The 18293-nt window shown below is 34.3% G+C and overlaps 1 protein-coding gene across 22 annotated transcripts in view; it reads right to left on the bottom strand.

Annotated features, from left to right (window-relative positions):
* Nucleotides 1–18293, bottom strand: part of Pard3 (par-3 family cell polarity regulator) — a 667456-nt gene that overhangs the window by 152728 nt on the left and 496435 nt on the right. For 17 of the 22 annotated variants that reach the window (XM_046448315.2, XM_046448314.2, XM_046448317.2 and 14 more), the window contains 2 exons: nt 17556–17666; nt 3942–4184 (listed from right to left, as the gene is read on the bottom strand). In XM_046448315.2, the coding sequence (XP_046304271.1) occupies nt 3942–4184; nt 17556–17666 (354 nt within the window). The remainder of the gene's footprint in view (nt 1–3941; nt 4185–17555; nt 17667–18293) is intronic. The other 5 variants (XM_058580585.1, XM_058580588.1, XM_058580590.1 and 2 more) reach the window with 1 other exon arrangement.

The following is an 18293-nucleotide window of genomic DNA, read 5'->3' on the forward strand; positions in this document are numbered from 1 at the left end:
GAGAACTTGAAAATTTTAGATAGGTATCTTTTGCTAGCATGAACAAAACTGGAATTTATTAAGCAAGGAAGAAGGGGCTAAGAAGATAGCAGGCACGCAACTGGCAGTTCCTTCCACAGTGCATAGAGAGTATGGAAACGGCAGTGCATCCGCTGAGATGCAGTAATAGGAAAGGCACTCATGCCTAAGAAATTCAGGATTATGAATCATTTACATGATAAAATTTTGAGGTCCCTGATTAATAATCAGGATAAAGTATAAATACACCTACATTTTTTTGTGAGTTTAAGTCTAGTATTCATACAAAACACAGGAGAGGGTCTGCTTCTCTTTAGCTTCTATCCAACATGAAAATCCAAAATGTGGCCAAGGACACCAATAAAGAGTAACCCGGGCATCAAGATTAAAGCATATAGTTAGATAATAGTGACATGTCAATAAACAGGCACAAAAATATTTCTAGACAGAGTATAATGCTATCCCTATAAAAAGCATCATAAATAATACATGGAAATTGAAATGATACCCCCATGTTGACATCAAATTCATAGCATTTAATCAATTATCTTTGGTTGCTTCCATGTAGAGCTACCAAATTCACATTTCTGACTATAAGATCCAAGAAAATGATTAAGAAAGAAAAATTCTGAATTCTGCTTTCTTACTGAACAAAGAAAATCCAAGAAGAGATGCAGGCTACACTTCACAACTGTCAACTCTTTACACTGCCTACACTCCCACAAAACCCAAAAATTGAGTAGTAAAGTTCATCAGACACTGATTACAAATTTTGGTGACATTTAAAGTTGATAGAAGCTTGTACATTGTTCATACAAGAAATAATCTCTGAGAAGTTTCCAGTTTTGTGTTTCCATTAGGTTGATAAGTTAATGTAAGTGTCTTCTAGATATTTATGGGCATGTTATTTTATTGTCTGAATTTTGAGTTTACAAATATGAAGGCACCAAGAATTATACTACTTTCACTATCTCAACTTACTGATAATAGAGGCAAGCTAACTTCACATATAAACGATTCATCTCTGTGATGTGCCGACCAAAGATACTTGGACATGAACACTCAAAAGAACCCAGAATTTTGCAGTTCTTTTGATGATATGATGAACGCTTAGTTAGTACTTAGTTCATTGTGGTACATAAACACACTCAAATGAACTAATCATGTAGCAGCCACCACCATACTTATGATTTGTGCAAGAATTTAGATTATTTTTAAAAAGTAGTATGGTCCCATTAATGCTGTTCATTTGAACATAATGGCTCTGCCATTTTGTTTGTATTTAATTTTGTAAAGACGTTTGATTTTATAGTTGTATAATGGTTATAAACAGAAGGAATTTGGTCTTATAATATTTTTATACATATTTAAATAACATTATAATGAAAACATTCTAAACCAATGCTGTAGTATAAAGAGCTTATCTTTCCTTTAAAAGGAGTTTCTATACTACTCAAAATTGAGAAGCACTTTTCTATAGCTCTCTCTCTCTGACAGAAAAAGATGAGATGATGGGGATGATACCATTTTTTCCATACCAAGTTCATATTCAGGAATAGGCAAGTGAAGAAGTATTGTACAGGTAGAGTAATTATCAACCTTTTGAATTAGTGATGTCACTCAGTATTAATGGATATCTTATTCTCTGAAAAAAAATCATAAAACCAAACCTAGGTTTCTTTAATTCTTTTTTGAAAAAAAAAATAATCTCTCTGAGTAAGGCTGGTGAGGGTTGGATTATAGTAGTCTGAGGTGTGATTTTGAATTATTCATTGGTGTGACTAATCCCTGTGGCTAAATTTTCTTCTGAGATGTTTTCCTGAGTAGACTTTTGATAGCAATTAGTTGGGAGGCTGCTTCAGTTTTGGGTTAGTGTGGTGCACAGCAGAAGTCATGGAAGGGATGTTGTAGCCCAGAGTAGAGGGGTTCTGAACATGGAAGCCCTTTAGAGAATGTGCAGAAATCTTCTGGCAGGATTCAGAGTCTTTTAGAAGAACACTGGGGTTTAAAGCAACCACTTCTGATTATGAGTTGTTGGGAGATCCTTTCTGACTCTGGCTCTGGTCATGTGGGACTTCTGAGCTATGTAACTGCTCAAGCACATCCACTCTTTTTAACTAGATGTGGAAATGATGAATGCTTCATCAATGGCCAATAATACATTGATTAATGATTTTGAAGTTCCTCCCAAAGTTACAAACTGGCAATGTCACTGTTACTAGTGTCCTTTCTCCCAGGAAAACACTTTCAATGGGACATTCACGGCCTTCAAATGCTGTTTGACCTTCTATAAGCAGCTTTCGCTAATATGGCAGAAACAAGTACAAAGCTTTTAAAGGAAATGTCACTGTCACTGATAATAACTTCATTCTTTGAGTCCTGGCACATCTGTGTTAGTTAATAAGCAGGTGAACCTTCTAGGTCATCCCAGTAAAGGGGTTTAAATAAGTTAGAAGCCTCCTTCCTCATTCACCCATTATCTTCTACATAAAATAGATTTTCTAAGAAAAATAAATATTGAAAGTACAACATAAAAACGAAACATCAGAACAATAATCTGATCAAAGTTTCACATTAAGATCTGCTTCTTCATTTACTGTTGTTTGTTTTGTTTTTCCATTTGCTATTTTTTTAAATGCTTCCTTCTGGGTTTATATGTTGCATTTGCCAAACTCTATTAAAAATAGCTAGAAGCAAATAACTGAAATATAGACTTCTTACAAAACTGTATCAACCAAATTACACACATGCCACAGATGAAATAATTCCAGTGCCATCTTTTGTCTTGCAAGGAATCTTAAAGTATATCCCCAGGACCAGTGGTGCCAACATCAAACTTAGAATTTATAAGAAATGTCAATCCCTGGGCTCCACTCCAGACAAAATGCTAGAGGACAGTCAACCAATCAGTGCTTTAAGAAACCGTCAGGTGATCCTACAGCTCATGAAGGCTTGGGAATCACTGATTTTTAAGTGAAACCATGTAAAATGTACAGAGCCCAGCTCCCACACACAGCAACAATAATAACATGGTGAGTGAATTGTTTATGATAATACCATGCATATGTTTGACATAAAAAGAAATGAGTATTATTTTCTTCATGAGCTAAACTCCATATGGTGCTTGATTATACAAATGGAAGAATGGAAAAAGATCTGTTTAAAATTATGTCAGTTAAAACTTGAAATATACATGTATCCATCTGAAATAAACAGACAGCCAACAGTATATAGACATTACTAAGGATATAACCAATAAATAACTGCCAAAAACATACAGATATTTGTAAGTACATAACCAATAAATACATAGCCAGATCCATAGAGTCAGTTAAATTTTTAAATAACTATAGGCATCAAATACAGTCAACATTGTACTCTGGTATGTTTTATTGGTAAACATAAATCAGACCTGTGGTATGTGACTGTTAATTACCAATTTCAAAACTGGCTCTGCTGTATTTCTCATTTACTAATTCTTTCATAATATAAAATTATGTTACCCAAAAAGGTGGCCCTTCTAAATCATAACTGGAACAAATCATGTCATTCTCCACCTAGTTAATTACCCCAACTGGAGGTTCTCCTAGCAATAAAAGCAAATATTGCTTAAGTAGAAGGGCCATAATTTCAAGTTTGCTTTTTATTTGAGTTATAAACTAAAGGTTGGTTCTTAGGTCTAAAACTGTTTGAAGAACAGGATGAAATATGTTGGAATCATTAGAAAAGCTATCAAAACCTCTTGCTGCTCTCTCCATTAGGCTTCGATTTGTGTAAATTCAATACTTTAGACACAACAGCATTTAAAAGGCCATTAATAACAGGCAGTTCAGGTTTGAGGATTGATGAACAGTCTACTCCCTTGTCAAAAACTATATGAAAGCTGATTTGAAAGCAATACCAGGATCGCCCCTGGAGCCTACCTGTCTACAGGTGAAGGTTTGGAATTCCGAGGCTTCTTCACTTGAGCATACAAAGCATCCATCATGTGCCCTTCTCTTGGGCTCTGGGGCCTGGTGTTGAGAGCCAGAGAACCTTCATAAGAAGACATTCCCCCATACATCAACTCCTCGTCACAGCCGAATGTGCGATGAAAATCTTGGATTTCAGCATAGTCACGTTCTCGAGCTTGTCGCTCCCTAAATTCTCGAGTTTTGGCTTGAATCCTGTAAGATTATAACAAAGATGAAATAAGAGAAACTATTCCTTCTCTAAAACCTATATACAGAAACATCCACCAAAAATATGTTGTAAAATACATTTTATCCTGTGCAGCTACCGGAAGAGCAGTGGTATTAAATGCTAAGTTATATATATTTTATATTGTCAAGTAATGCCGTGTACGCTAAAAAATAATTTCAGATACTTTTTGTTCATGTCAATAAGAAACACTCATAATTTAAATCTTAGGTTTACATTTTCATCTATTAACTAGCATTAAAAAATCATCACGAACAAAGGGCCTCTGGCATCTACCTGCATAGTGCAAGGCATGACATGATTAAGGCAAGAAGTGATTTTTTAAAAAGTTACACATATATGCAATGTGAGTGTGTGTGTATAAAGACACACACACACACACATATATAAAATGTATATATCTTCCTCATTTTAAATAAGCATAAACATTAAACATACTACAGTTTAAACATGAATTCACACTGTTCATGTCATTAATAGCAAAAAGTGATTCCAATTAAATGACAAGGGTATTGATTTCATGTGATGCATACAGAACCAGAGAATTCTGAGTTTAAGGACAAGAAATACACATCCAGTCAAATTCTGAAATGAAATTTGATTGCATTAAAATTAAAAAGCAGTCAGGTGCAGTGGAACACATATGTAATCCTAGTGGCTCAGGATGCTGAGGCAGGAGGATTACAAGTTGAAAGCCAGCCTCAGCAACTTAGCAAGGCCATAAACAACTTAGTGAGACCCTGTCTCAAAATAAAAAGGGCTGGGGATGTGGCTCAGTGGTCTAGCACCCTTAGATTCAATCCCTGGTACCTAAATAAATAAATAAAAAGTAGGCCTTATCTGACCACTTTTACTGAAGATATATTCAATTTACTAAGATTTTATTAAATTATTTATTAAAGTATTTACAATATATTGATATAATTTATGCCATAAATTAATGTTAGTTACCTAAAAATAATTAGCTATCAGTAGAATTTTGATGATTTTTGATGGAAAAATACTTTTGTTGCACACTTACAAATTAAAATAATTATTTAAAAAACAGTAAAGTCTTGGAAAAGATGCGACTGCTGGGAATGTAAATTTATCCAATTATTATGAAAAATAGTATGAATGGTCCTCAGAACTCTAAAATTAGAACTATCATATAGTTCAGCAATCCCACTGCTAGGTATATATCCAAAGGAAATGAAATCAGTATATCATAAAGACATCTGTACTTAAATGTTTACTGCAGTTCTATTCACAAGGGCAATAATATGGAATTGACCTAAGTATTCAACAATGGATGAACTGATAAAGAAAATAGTGCATATATTCCCAGTGGAATACTATTCAACCATAAAAATGAATGAAATTCTGTCATTTGCAGCAACATGGATAAACCTGGAGGACATTATGTTAAATGATAGAAAAATACTGCATCATCTCACTCATATGTGGAAATGAGAAGTTAATCTCAAAGAAGTAATGAATAAAATAGTGGTTACCAGAGACTAGGAAGGAAAAGGAGGGATAGAGGTCAGTCAATGATTTGCAGTTATAGTTAGAAAGGCAAAAAACGTTCTTGTATTCTGTTGACTACTAGAGTGACTACAGTTAACAATGACATGTTGTATATCTCAAAATAGATGTTCCCACCAAAAAGAAATGACAATGGTTTGAGGAAATGTAAATCCTAGTTAATCCTTCTTTAAGCTTTACACAATGTTTACTTGTATCAAAACATTACATTGTATCCCATTACTATATAATGCTGATGAAGGAAGTCAAAGAATTTCTTAAAACAACAACAAGAACAACAAAAAGACATAACTGTGATCATGAATGGAAAGATTCTGCATGTAAATCAATGTGCCCGAAACTGATAAAGTTTTAATGAAGTTCCTATAAAAATCCAAGCAATATTTTTGTAGATATTGACAATATTATTTTAAAATCTATACTGGGTTGGGGTGTTGCTCAGTGATAGAGTGTGTACTTAGTGTACACGAGAACCTGGTTTTGAGTCTCAGCACCATGAAAAAACAAAACAAAACAAACAATAAAAATGAGATAAAATTAATATGGAAGGACAAAATATAGAATAGTAAAACAATTGTGAAAAAGAATAAATAAATGGAAGAAATCACACTTCTAGAATGCAAGAGATAAAATACAGCTACTCTAATATAGACTGTATAATACTTTTAGAAGGACAGATGCAAGATCAGTAGAACAGAATAAAGAACACAGAAGTTGACAACTATGGCCAACTAATTTCTCACCACCATGCAAAAACAATTCATTGGAATAAATGGATTTTTCAACAAATAGTAATGAAGCAACTGGATACCAATAGGGAGGGGAAAAATCCTGAAATTAAGTTTCACACCTTATGCAAAAATTAATTCAAAATAGATCATAGGTTTACAGAGATCCTGCGTCCAATACAAGAAAAAGTAGGCCCTAATCTCCATCATGTGGGATTAGGCTCCAATTTCCTTAATAAGACTCCTGTGGCACAAGAATTAAAATCAAGAATCAATAAATGGATGGACTCAAACTAAAAAGTTTTTTCTCAGCAAAAGAAACAATCTGTGAGGTGAACAGTGAGCCTACATCCTGGGAGCAAATCTTCACTCCTCCCACAGCCAATAAAGCACTAATCTCTAGGGAATATAAAGAACTCAAAAAGCTAAGCACTAAAAAAACAAATAACCCAATCAATAAATGGGCCAAGGACCTGAACAGACACTTCTCAGATGATGATGTACAATCAATCAACAAATATATGAAAAAATGTTCATCATCACTAGCAATTAGAGAAATGAAAATCAAAACCACTCTAAGATTTCATCTCACTCCAGTCAGAATGGCAGCTATTATGCATACAAACAACAAGTGTTGGCGAAGATGTAGGGAAAAAGGCACACTCATACACTGCTGGTGAAACTGAAAATTGGTGCAGGCAATATGGAAAGCAGTAAGGAGATTTCATGGAAAATTGGGAATGGAACCACCATTTGACCCAGCTTCCCCCTCCTCGGTCTATACCCAAAGGACTTAAAATCAGCATACTACAGGGATACAGCCACATCAATGTTTATAGCAGCACAATTCACAATAGCTAAACTGTGGAACCAACCTAGGTGCCCTTCAGTAGATGAATGGATAAAAAAATGTAGCATATATACACAATGGAATATTACTCAGCAATAAAAGAGAATAAAATCATGGCATTTGCAGGTACAAGGATGGAGTTAGAGAAGATAATGCTAAGTGAAGTTAGCCAATCCCAAAAAACCAAATGCCAAATGTTTTCTTTGATATAAGAAGACTGATTCATAGTGGGATAGGGAGAGGGAGCATGGGAGAAATAGACGAACTCTAGATAGGGCAGAGGGGTGGGAGGGGAAAGGAGAGGGCATGGGGTTATTGATGATGGTGGAATGTGATGATCATTATCATCCAAAGTACAGGTATGAAGACACGAATTGGTGTGAATATACTGTGTATAGAACCAGAAATATGAAAAAGTGTGTTCTATATGTTTAATAATAATTGTAATGCACTCTGCTGTCATATATAAATAAAAAATAAAAAAGGAATTTAAAAAATTAATTACTTATAAATAAAGACTTTTTATTAGTTTGGTAAAAAAATAAATAAAATAAAAATAGATCATAGGTTTAAATTTAAAACTACAAAAATTAATCAGGAAACATAGAATAATATCTTTAGGATCTAGTATTTGATGAAGAGTTCTTAGAAATGATACCAAAACTGCTATCCATAAAATAAGAAAATGTATAAATTCAACATCATAAAAATTACAAACTCTTCTTCTGTGAAAAGTTCTATTTAGAAGATAAAGAGACAGGTACAAATGGGAAGAAGATATCCACAAATCACTTATCTCACAAAGTCTAAAAAATATTCATAATGCAACAATAGGAAAACAATCCATAGGCCAAAAATAGGAAGGAAAATTTCACTGAAGAGGATATACCACTGACAAATAAAGACACAGAAGGATGTTCACCATCACCTGCCATTAGGGAAATGCAAATTAAGACTATCATGAGCTACCATTAGATACCTAGTAGATCAGTTAAAATAAAAAACAGTGACAATACCAAAGGTGGGCAAGGATAAAAGGAAACTAGGTCTCTCACACATTGCCATTAGAAATATTAAATAGTGCAGCCACCCTGGAAAGCAGTTTGGTAGCTTCTTAAAGATTAAACACACTTAACATACTAGCCAGCAATTGAACTTCTGGGTATTTATCCCAAAGAAAGAAAATTTATGTCCAAGAAAAAAATCTGCACAAATTGTCCATAGCCATTTACTTCAAAATCAGAAATAACAAAGATATTGCACAACAGGCAAGAAAAAAGAAAACTGGGGTTCATCTGTATCACAGAATATCACTCAATGTCAATTTTCTGGCTCTGATGTCATCCTTCAGTTAAATCATTGTAACCACTGGGGTTACTAACATGAAAGTACATAACACCTCACTGTACTATCTTTGCAACTTCCTATGAATCTAAAATAATTTAAAAATAGTTTTTTAATTCTAGAAAAGTGCCACATACTATTTTTCTCCTTACTATACTAGTTATCACCATTACTTCAGCCTTGATTTTCAAAATGTTGGACTCCGAGGGTCAAATTTCCCTATTTTTTCTTATTTTGCAGCTATAAAATGAAAATACTTAAATTTACCTAGCCCAGTTTTGCTCAGCAGGCATCTAGTGACATTTAAGAAGGAGCTATTTGTGGTTGAACAGGATACCTAGCACAACAGGGATCCCAGGCACACGTAATTAAGCAGTGTCCCTGAGCAATGAGGACAATCAAAAGTGTTTTTTATATTCCCAAAACTTTGGAGAAGAACCTTATTTCCTGAGTTGAGAACTAATGACTTCCTTAGATCAAGAGAATATTGGAAAATGAGAAATTTTTATCACGAAATCCCAGATCCAAATAAACATAAGTCCCATGGACAGAATACACAAGAGAAATAGCAATTCAAAGTCTAATGTCAAATTTAGCTAAAATTATCAGAGCTTTTTTATTATACACCACTTACCTATTTAAGAGCAATTTTGATAGAAATGCTATTATAAAAGTTATGTTATTATAAAAGCCAGTTATCACTAAATATTAAACATCCATGATGGAAAGTCTACATTAAGTTGAGAGATAATTTTATTGTTTGCAACACACTTTTTGACTGGATTCAGTCAGGGGAGAAAAAAAGAAACAGCTAGCAGAAAGAAGGAAATTAGTTCTTTCTTTAACGCAACAGGATATTAACGTGAAGCTCAATTCTCACTTATCCGACAACCCACTTTACGACTGTGTTTGGTCATTATCAGAGAATCAAATAATCATAGGAAATATCCAGGGGTCCTCAGCATTCACAGAAGTCTTGAAGTTTGAGAATGTGATGAATTTTGATGCAAAAAATAGATATAAACATCATTATATAAATATAAAGCCCTAAATTCTAAATTTGGAGAACCTTCCAAACCAAAGGAGCAGGCTGGGTGGTGGCTCAGTGGTAGAGTGCTTGCCCAGCATGTGTGAGGCACTGGGTGCTATTCTCAGCACCACATACAAATAAACAAACAAACAAAAAAGGTACATCAACAACTAAAAAATACTAAATTTAAAAAAAAAAGAGCTGGTTTGAGACTGATTTCTAAAGGACTAACCCTATTCAAATTTGTTAAAAGTGGAAATAATCCATTTGGAAGTACAGTACTCCTAGGAAGTTATCATAAAAAGAGAACGGGAACATGTCTTCTCAAAGTAAGCCCATTCCCAAATAATCTCCCCAAACTTCTTGTACCCCAGTTTAATTATATTACTGATAGGATTTGAATGCTCTTTTTTTCCAAAATACACACACACACACACAGACACACAAATTCACTGGGGGTCAGTTTCTAAGAAGTCATTATCTCCAAAGAAATACTCAGCAGCCTGAGGTATTATTCACAAAGCACAGCTCTTAATTGCTTTCTTTTACCCAAATTGAATCCAATGAACATCACAGTCCCACCTATACTACATCCTAAAAACACTGATTTTTTTTCTCTTTAAGCTTCAATAATACAAGAAATCGTATTTTTATTGCTTACCTTGTCATCAACAATGTATTTTATCCCCAAGTTTTGAAGTCTCATCACAACATTCCTTTTAACCCTGACAGTTTATGCTGGTCATGAAAACCTTAGCATAAAACTGTAGCATCCCTGGGATCCACCAAGGGAGGATTGCTACTGCAAAGGCTAATCAACCCGGTTACCAGCCTGAACTACAGGACACTTCAAAGTTCATTCTAAAAGTGAATGCTAAAAAAATTTGCTAAGCAAATGACAGAGGAAATCCAATTTTAAAAACCAGGAGTGTACTGTGGGTTTGGGGAGCAAAGTTAATAAAAGTCACTGATTTTCTTTATTATACTCTTCTATAGTTGAATGTCTTATTCATTACAAAGTAGACTTTGTAACACTACCAGCACTTCTTCTGATAGTGATTTGTTAGAAGTTGACCCCCCCACACAAATTTTTTCTGTGTAATTTGAAAAAAAAAGAGAACATTCAAATCTATGTTATATATTTCATTCTTTGTGGAGAAACTTAGTTCAAAAAAATAATATTTGGCTCAGGGGAAAAAAATATTTCCAGTGTCCTAATAAAAATAGCATGGTTTCTTAAGGAAACTTTAAAAAGAGATACTATCTTGCAGTTGAGCTCCTAATGGTTCCAGATGGTCAATGCTATAAAAGGACACCCCCTCCATTCTTTTATTGTGACCCCAAGGTCACAAATTATCTCTAAGATGTAGGAGTCATTAGTTTTCCTCAACAGTCAGGTTGTTGTTCAGCATTATCCATTCCATTTATCTCAGACCAACCCTCAGCAATGACAGAAGAAACTGATTAGTCCAAAACTTAGCCAAAGAAATAAATGTCTATTGCTTTATGCATCTCAGTGAGTCCTTCCCAATTACAAACAAAAGAACTATTCTGAGGTTTAAATTAGTGCAAGCAGCTGTAAGAACTGACATTGATGGACAATAGCATATACTATTTCCCTATCCTTGAAATCTGAAGAAAAAAATTGAAACAACAATTAAAACGTTTTATCAAGATTTTAAAAAATAGTGAAGAACTTATTATTTCAATTTGTTATGTTGAAACATAAATATTCACACCTTTCCTTTTTGCAAAAAAAAGTCTTTCCCATTATGATAATGAAATTGCCTTGAACCTGCATAGAAAATAATACACAAAATAATGTAATATACTAAATAAAGTAATAAGGTTAATTTCTTTCCTGCTGTCACTAAATTCATGCTAACAGTCTCTCTTCAGCTTGACATCAATTAATGATTTTAATTCCAGTCTCTTGTCACAGTGCTCACCACCCTTTTCTCTAATTAAAATGGATGATGCATGATGAAGATAAAACACACAAGACTTCTGTTCTTGTAACATTTCTATTCATTAATATTTTTGCTTTTTACAATAAATGGCTTTTAGCACTAATTGCAGTATACTAAAATGAAAAGAACTTTTTTATGAATACGAAGTATAGTCTTTACATATCCAGAAAAGGAGGATGCATGGGAATCACAACTGCCTGATCAACTCTTCAGGATAGAAAAATCACTCTTGTACTAAAATTACTCAGTTAGATCACAAAATACCTCTACCTCCAAAGCTTCTTCAATAAAAGGTACATTAAAAAAAGAAATAAAGACTAGAACATATAGAAATTGGCCTTTAATTTATTTTATTTATATTTTTTTGGTCATGTAGGTTGAACTCTTCCCATATTCAATCCATATACCATGGGGTCTAGGCAGTCTTTTTCTTTGTTTTGGTACCAGGGATTGAACCAGGGGAGCTTAACCACTGAGCCACATCCCCAGCCCTTTTTTATTTTTCATTTTGAGACAGGCTGTAACTAAATTGCTTAGGGCCCTTCCAAGTTGCTGAGGCTGGCTTTGATCCTGCGATCCTTCTTCCTCGGCCACCCAAGCCACTGAGATTATAGGTGTGCATCATCATACCCAGAAAGGGATGGACAGTCTTTTAACTGCTTGAATTCTTTAAAAATTATGATTGTGTTACTAGTAAGTAATACTGTGAATACCTTTTTATCTGTCTTTCAACTTTTACCATTGTATATTTTAAAACTGATATCATCTCATTAGTATTAATGATGCAATTTAACTTGTCCCCCCACCTACTATAATTTTGCTAAATTGGACATATTGTTGGAAACTAGACCTAGCCCCCAAACTGTCATCTTTAGGGAGCATTCTCTGTTAACTCTGGGCCCACCAGTATTCGCTGTGCAAAGCTCTGCAGTCATGGATTCACAACTCATTGTCTTACATGTTTTCTTTTGGCACTGCTGGGCTAGAAGTGAGGGCCTTGTGCATGCAAGGCAGCGCTGTGCCACTGAGCTACAACCCCAGGCTTTTGGCCAATTTTTTAAATGTTAACACATTAAATGTTTTCTCTTAATGAAGGTAAGGAAACAATGTCAAAATGAAATAAACGTTGGTTAAATTAGGAAGAGAGAATTCTAATGAATGGGAGCTGTATGCAGAATGCCAGAAAAACTTGCAAAATGACAAACCAAGAACTAGAAGTGTACCAGTTAAGGACACAGATAGCTCAACAGTCTAGTGCTAAAAACCCAAGGCTTCAAATGATGATTATAACATTGAATAATGGAAAATTTCAAGCCATGTACTTTCTTAGTGGATTTGAAAATACCTCTCACGACTGGGAGGATTTTATAAGAAATTCATGAACTTTTTCATATCTCCACTACAAGCATCAGAACCCTTGGAAATATTTCCAAGCACAACTTACTATATAGATATAGATAATAATATTGTAACAACTATAACTTTGCCAAATAACTATAAAATGTGAGCCAGCTACCATTATAATACTCGCTTAATAGAATGAATAACATATGACATAAATATTATTTCAGAGTTAAGGAACTTGGCCAGAAATATAAGCTACAATTTCATCTTTCAGACTGTCTTTAATTCTTTCTGTCCTTATCTATCTATTCACATACACATTACCCTTTTCCAGAAAACATTCAACATGATTGTCTAAAAATACATAAAAACCCAAAATAAATCAAACAGTAAATAGATGCCAACTTTTTAAAGTATAGGTATATGGACGTATGTATTTTATAAGAAGAAATTAGAGTGGCATACACAAATATTTAACTAGTGATATTAATACAGATAAATTTTTGTTTTCCTATTTTAAATTTATAAGTTTTCCCCCCACAGTTTCTGTAGTTTTAGAATTAGATTATCTTAGAACCAGAGCTTTAAAATACATGTTTTAAGTAGGGGAGAAGTATTTGGAAAAGAGAAAATTTAAAAAGAAAGATGAAAAGTAATAAGATTCATGAGTGCACAACACAAAATCCATGAAGTAGAGGGGTGTCCCAACCCTAGCTTTAAACTCTATCATAGCTCTCCAAAAAAATCTCCAGTTTCTAGAGCCAGTTAGTAGAGTGAGCTGGATATGGTTGAACCAGGGGCCACATCTTTACTTCATATCAGTATTTCCCCAGGAATCTAGGAATTCTGAGAGATGTTAGTGTCCAAGAAGAACAAAAAGAGTGGAACGGGTGGATGTCTTCTCTATTGGGTTGATGTCTTCTCTAAGTTGGGAGAATGATTCTCTATTACTGTTTTGGTGCTTTACAATACATATCAACTTAAGGAGGATTTGGAGAAATAATGAAATAAACATGAATGAACTGGTTTAACTGAGTATTTCTCAAACATATCTGTACACACTAAACACGACTGCTTAACCCCTTTTTCTCCTGCTAAATACTGTTGGGGATGCCCTGTGTCACAAATGTATATATCCAATGGTATATATACATTACCTTTTACACATCAGTGGAGATATCATTGTAGCAAAACAGAAAGCCCAAATATGACTACTGATTCTTGGTCAACAGAGGAATCTACACTGTGTTTCATAAAGGAAGCTAAGTAGACTTGAAGTTACAGAGATGATTTAATAGAGCGTGTTCTATTATTTGGTTTTGAAGCTCAAAACGGGATGCTGTCTCTAGGCATGCCTGAAAGACCAACTAGGAAAAGACAGTGTGCACTGCCTTCCAGCCTTGCTTCATGTGTGCTAGCCTATGCTCAGTGGGCCCAATAGCATCTCTGAAAGGCTAGGTGCCCAGGTTCAGGGCTTTCAACAGTAAATCAGAATAGCAAAACTCAAGACTACTTAACTTCACCCTTGGCATCACCCCAGATTCTCTCTTCTAAAAAAGAGAACTGGGTTGTGCAAGCTCTAGCTTGCAGCAGGCAGCCCTAGCAGAGCCAGCAGACAGACCCACTCGGGGATGTTTCTCATCCATTGCTTCCATTTGGACAGCATTTACTCAAAAACCAAGCTCCCAGGGTTGGCAGCTAGTGGAAGGAAGAGGAAGAAGTTAGTAAGAATGAAATCAAATTTAATCTTAGATCCAGGCTGAGAAGAATCTAGTTTTACTTGCACCATCAGAATAAATCTTAACATTGTAGGAAAAACATTTTAAATCATATGCACCATCCTTTCAATTTTTCAATATTTATATCTTAAGTAATATTCAGGCTGCACAGATGTATGTGGGTGAAAAAATATTTTGGTTTGTGGACATGTCATAACTCATAACTAAGGAATGTCAGGTTTTCTATTTTTATATGGAATCAGCCAAAATGATTTTTGGAACTCCAATAGTTACAGTGGAAAATAATGTTATAGGAAATATTTCACTGCCAGTAAGCAGAGGGAAAAGCTGTGATGAGAACATAAGCAGAGGTTGATTTATTTTCATCTATTCCTCTAATCAAATGTTTCCTAAAGAAGCTGCAGTTTCCATTCTCCAAAGGAGCATTCCATTGCCAATGTCAATAAAAGGAACAGAAGAGATGGCATACAAAGAAGAGACACCATACCAAAATGACAAATACACTCTGTTTGGTGTACCCCGACAAGTCTCATGCATTCACTTGCTCTATTTCAAAATCCATGAGTTTAAACAAAACACACTTGTAAAAATTGTTGTTAAAGTACAAAGTCAAAGTGCAATAATTCTCTTAAATTATGATCCTAATTGATTTTTTTAATGGACTAAGTCACTTGTTCCTTGACCCTAAAAGATTTTTACTCTAAGTCCCCTGTACACTGTAAATTCATTATGACCAACCTAGTTCCCAGAAGTATTGCATCATTAGAGGTACAGAGATGGAGATTAAAAGCAAAACTGAGAAGTGAATGGTGCCTTAGGCAAATTAATAATACAAGTGAAACCATTATGTAAAAATCATTGTTTGGCTGGAAATATCTGACGATGTATTATAAAAGCATTTTGGGAAATGTTGATAGAATTGTGCATTAAAACACATAAGTCACCTTAAACTGCAAAGCAGGAATATTTAGATATGAAAAATGGTACAGGATTAATGAACCTATCCCCTTTGGCGGGTTTTAAGAGATGGAAGAAGTAGAATGGTTCTTTCTATTGTTCTGATTGCTCTAACTAAATGCCATACTTGCCTGTGGATGAATCTGAGCACGTACGTTTACCTGGTATGTTCTCTTTTTAGGCACAGGAAACTCTTTAGGAGAGAAGTTTATCTTCTGAGCAATTAAATGCCATACTGTGCATGCAAAGGAATACTATGCGCTGTCCTAAAAATTGTGAGCTTATTAATAAGTTTGGAAATCAATCTCAAAATTCATGAGAGCTAATGGAAGTCCTAATAAACAAGGCAACATGATTTTTAAAACTTGGGCTGGGGTTGTAGCTCAGTGGTAGAATGCTCACCTAGCATGCGTGAGGCACTGGGTTTGATCCTCAGCACCACATAAAAAAAATAGAAAAAAGAGACTGTGTCCACCTAAAAATCTAAAAAATAAATATTTAAAATAAAAAAAAAACCTAAAATTGGGGACTGAGATGTATAACTCAGCAAGAGTACTTGTATAGCACACAGGAGCCCTTCATTTAATTCTCAGCACCGACAAAACCAAAAATAAATAAAAATTAAATTGTGGAGTGGACCAGCAGAATAAACCCAGATTTACATCATAAAACATAAAATTCCCTGTGTATATATTTTGAAAAGTTACAGAGAATCAGAGTCATCATTTCACTCCGACAAAAATGAAACAAAAACACACATGCACAAAAAATGAGAACCAAAAAGCCTTAAGGGTATTGAAAAGATGAATAAAAATATCCAAACACTAATCTCCTTTAAAGAAAACCATCCTGGGATAACATTTTGAGTTTGTTTCATTCATTGCTGTAAGACTAAAAGCACCCCACCTCTAGAATTGTAAGAAAACATTGAATTTGACCTCAAGGTTGTGGGTTTAGAATCCTAGTTCTGGACAAGATTTAGCTTTTATAAACTTGATCAGGGTACCAGAAACTCACTTAAACCCCAGATTATTCAAAGTAAAATAGACATAGTGCCCCTTGCTCTGGCCACTATGAACACCAAATATAAGAGTACAAAGAGGAGTTCACTGTGAGCCTTGTAAACTCCAATAACAAAAGTGTGACACTGCTTTCTCATCCCTTAGAAATTTAACAAGGAAATCCTCATCAGTTTATAAAAGTGGTTTTCAAGTGGCTGCTTAAAGTAACTCTTAATTCACTTTACTGGTCTTTGGGTTCTCAACATGGAATGATCTAACAATAAACAACCATCTTTCTGGAAGATGGAAGAAAACGTAAGTGGAAAAATAGCACAAAATGTGAAGATAGTGAAATAAAAGAATTAGGAAACAAATGTCACACTGGAAAGAAAAAAAAATTGTGAAAAACTAACAGCTCTGAATTCTTATTATGAAGTAAGAGATTCAAAAGGAGATATAAAAATTCAAATTATTTTCAAGTGAGTATTTCTTAAGCATTACTTTCATATAATGCATATGCATAGTTGGTTGAGGCAGGATTTTAAACAATTTTTTGTATATTTAAAGTAATTATAAATTCAGTATTAATTTATTCTCCTACCTCCTATGTAAAAGTTCTGAACTAAAACCACTGACATACACTTTGGCTCAAATAAGGTTTTCTTTCTCTCTCTTTAAAAAACAACAATAAAACTTTCATTACAATATAGTCACCTCGTAACCATCAGTATTTAGGTTGACACAGAAAATAAAATTAAATGCAAAATATTAACATTATAAAAAGAAAGCAGAAAGAAAGAAACAGAACCTCTTTCTAATGACGTTAAACAAAATAACTGAAGTCTACCTCTCCTGTTCCTGCTTCATTCGTATTCTCTCCTCTTCTGACGTAAAGGAGTCCTGTATTTTTATTTTACCCGTTTTCTCAATCTTGTCATCTTTCCGATGTTTGCCAAACCTGTTGGTAACAAAAAATTCTAACTTGTCAATATATACAAAATGAGTTTTCTTTCCTTTGTAATAAAGACACATATTTAGAGAAACAGCCCCTTCTTCAAAATGATGGCCAAAAATGTCCCTTGCCATCAGTATTAATAATTTTCAGTCAGAATATCTTACTCTTTTTCAGGTAGAACATTCCAGAGAAAGCACTATTGGGAAATGGCCTCAGTATCCTTATTGTTTTTGGCAAAACAAAACCAAAAATGAGCAATAAGACATGCAGTTTTTCCTTATGCAACAAACACTATCCCTAGAGAACCAAGTGCTTGAGTACCTCAGATGGCAGAAGAAGAAAAGATCTGCCCTGGAATTCTATCCACTGTCCTAAAGATTGTGAGCTTATTAATTTCTCTCAGGAATAAAGAATGATAATCCACAATCATCTATTTAATAATCTTTCCATAAACAACTATTCCTCTTTATTTTCTCAGCCTGGTTTATTGGAAACATTCATCACAGTTTAGAAACTGACAAACAAGGCCATGTTTGCAAGGTTTAAAGCAGAAAGGATAATGTACACTGCTATAATACTTTGAGCTTATTAAATTGAAAGCTTTCAGGCATTCTCATCAAATGCTCTCCT

This window comes from Marmota monax, unplaced genomic scaffold (assembly GCF_021218885.2).
Source record: "Marmota monax isolate L192 unplaced genomic scaffold, Marmota_monax_Labrador192_F-V1.1 WCK01_AAM20220418_F8-fsc00066, whole genome shotgun sequence".
Classification (NCBI taxonomy): domain Eukaryota; kingdom Metazoa; phylum Chordata; class Mammalia; order Rodentia; family Sciuridae; genus Marmota; species Marmota monax.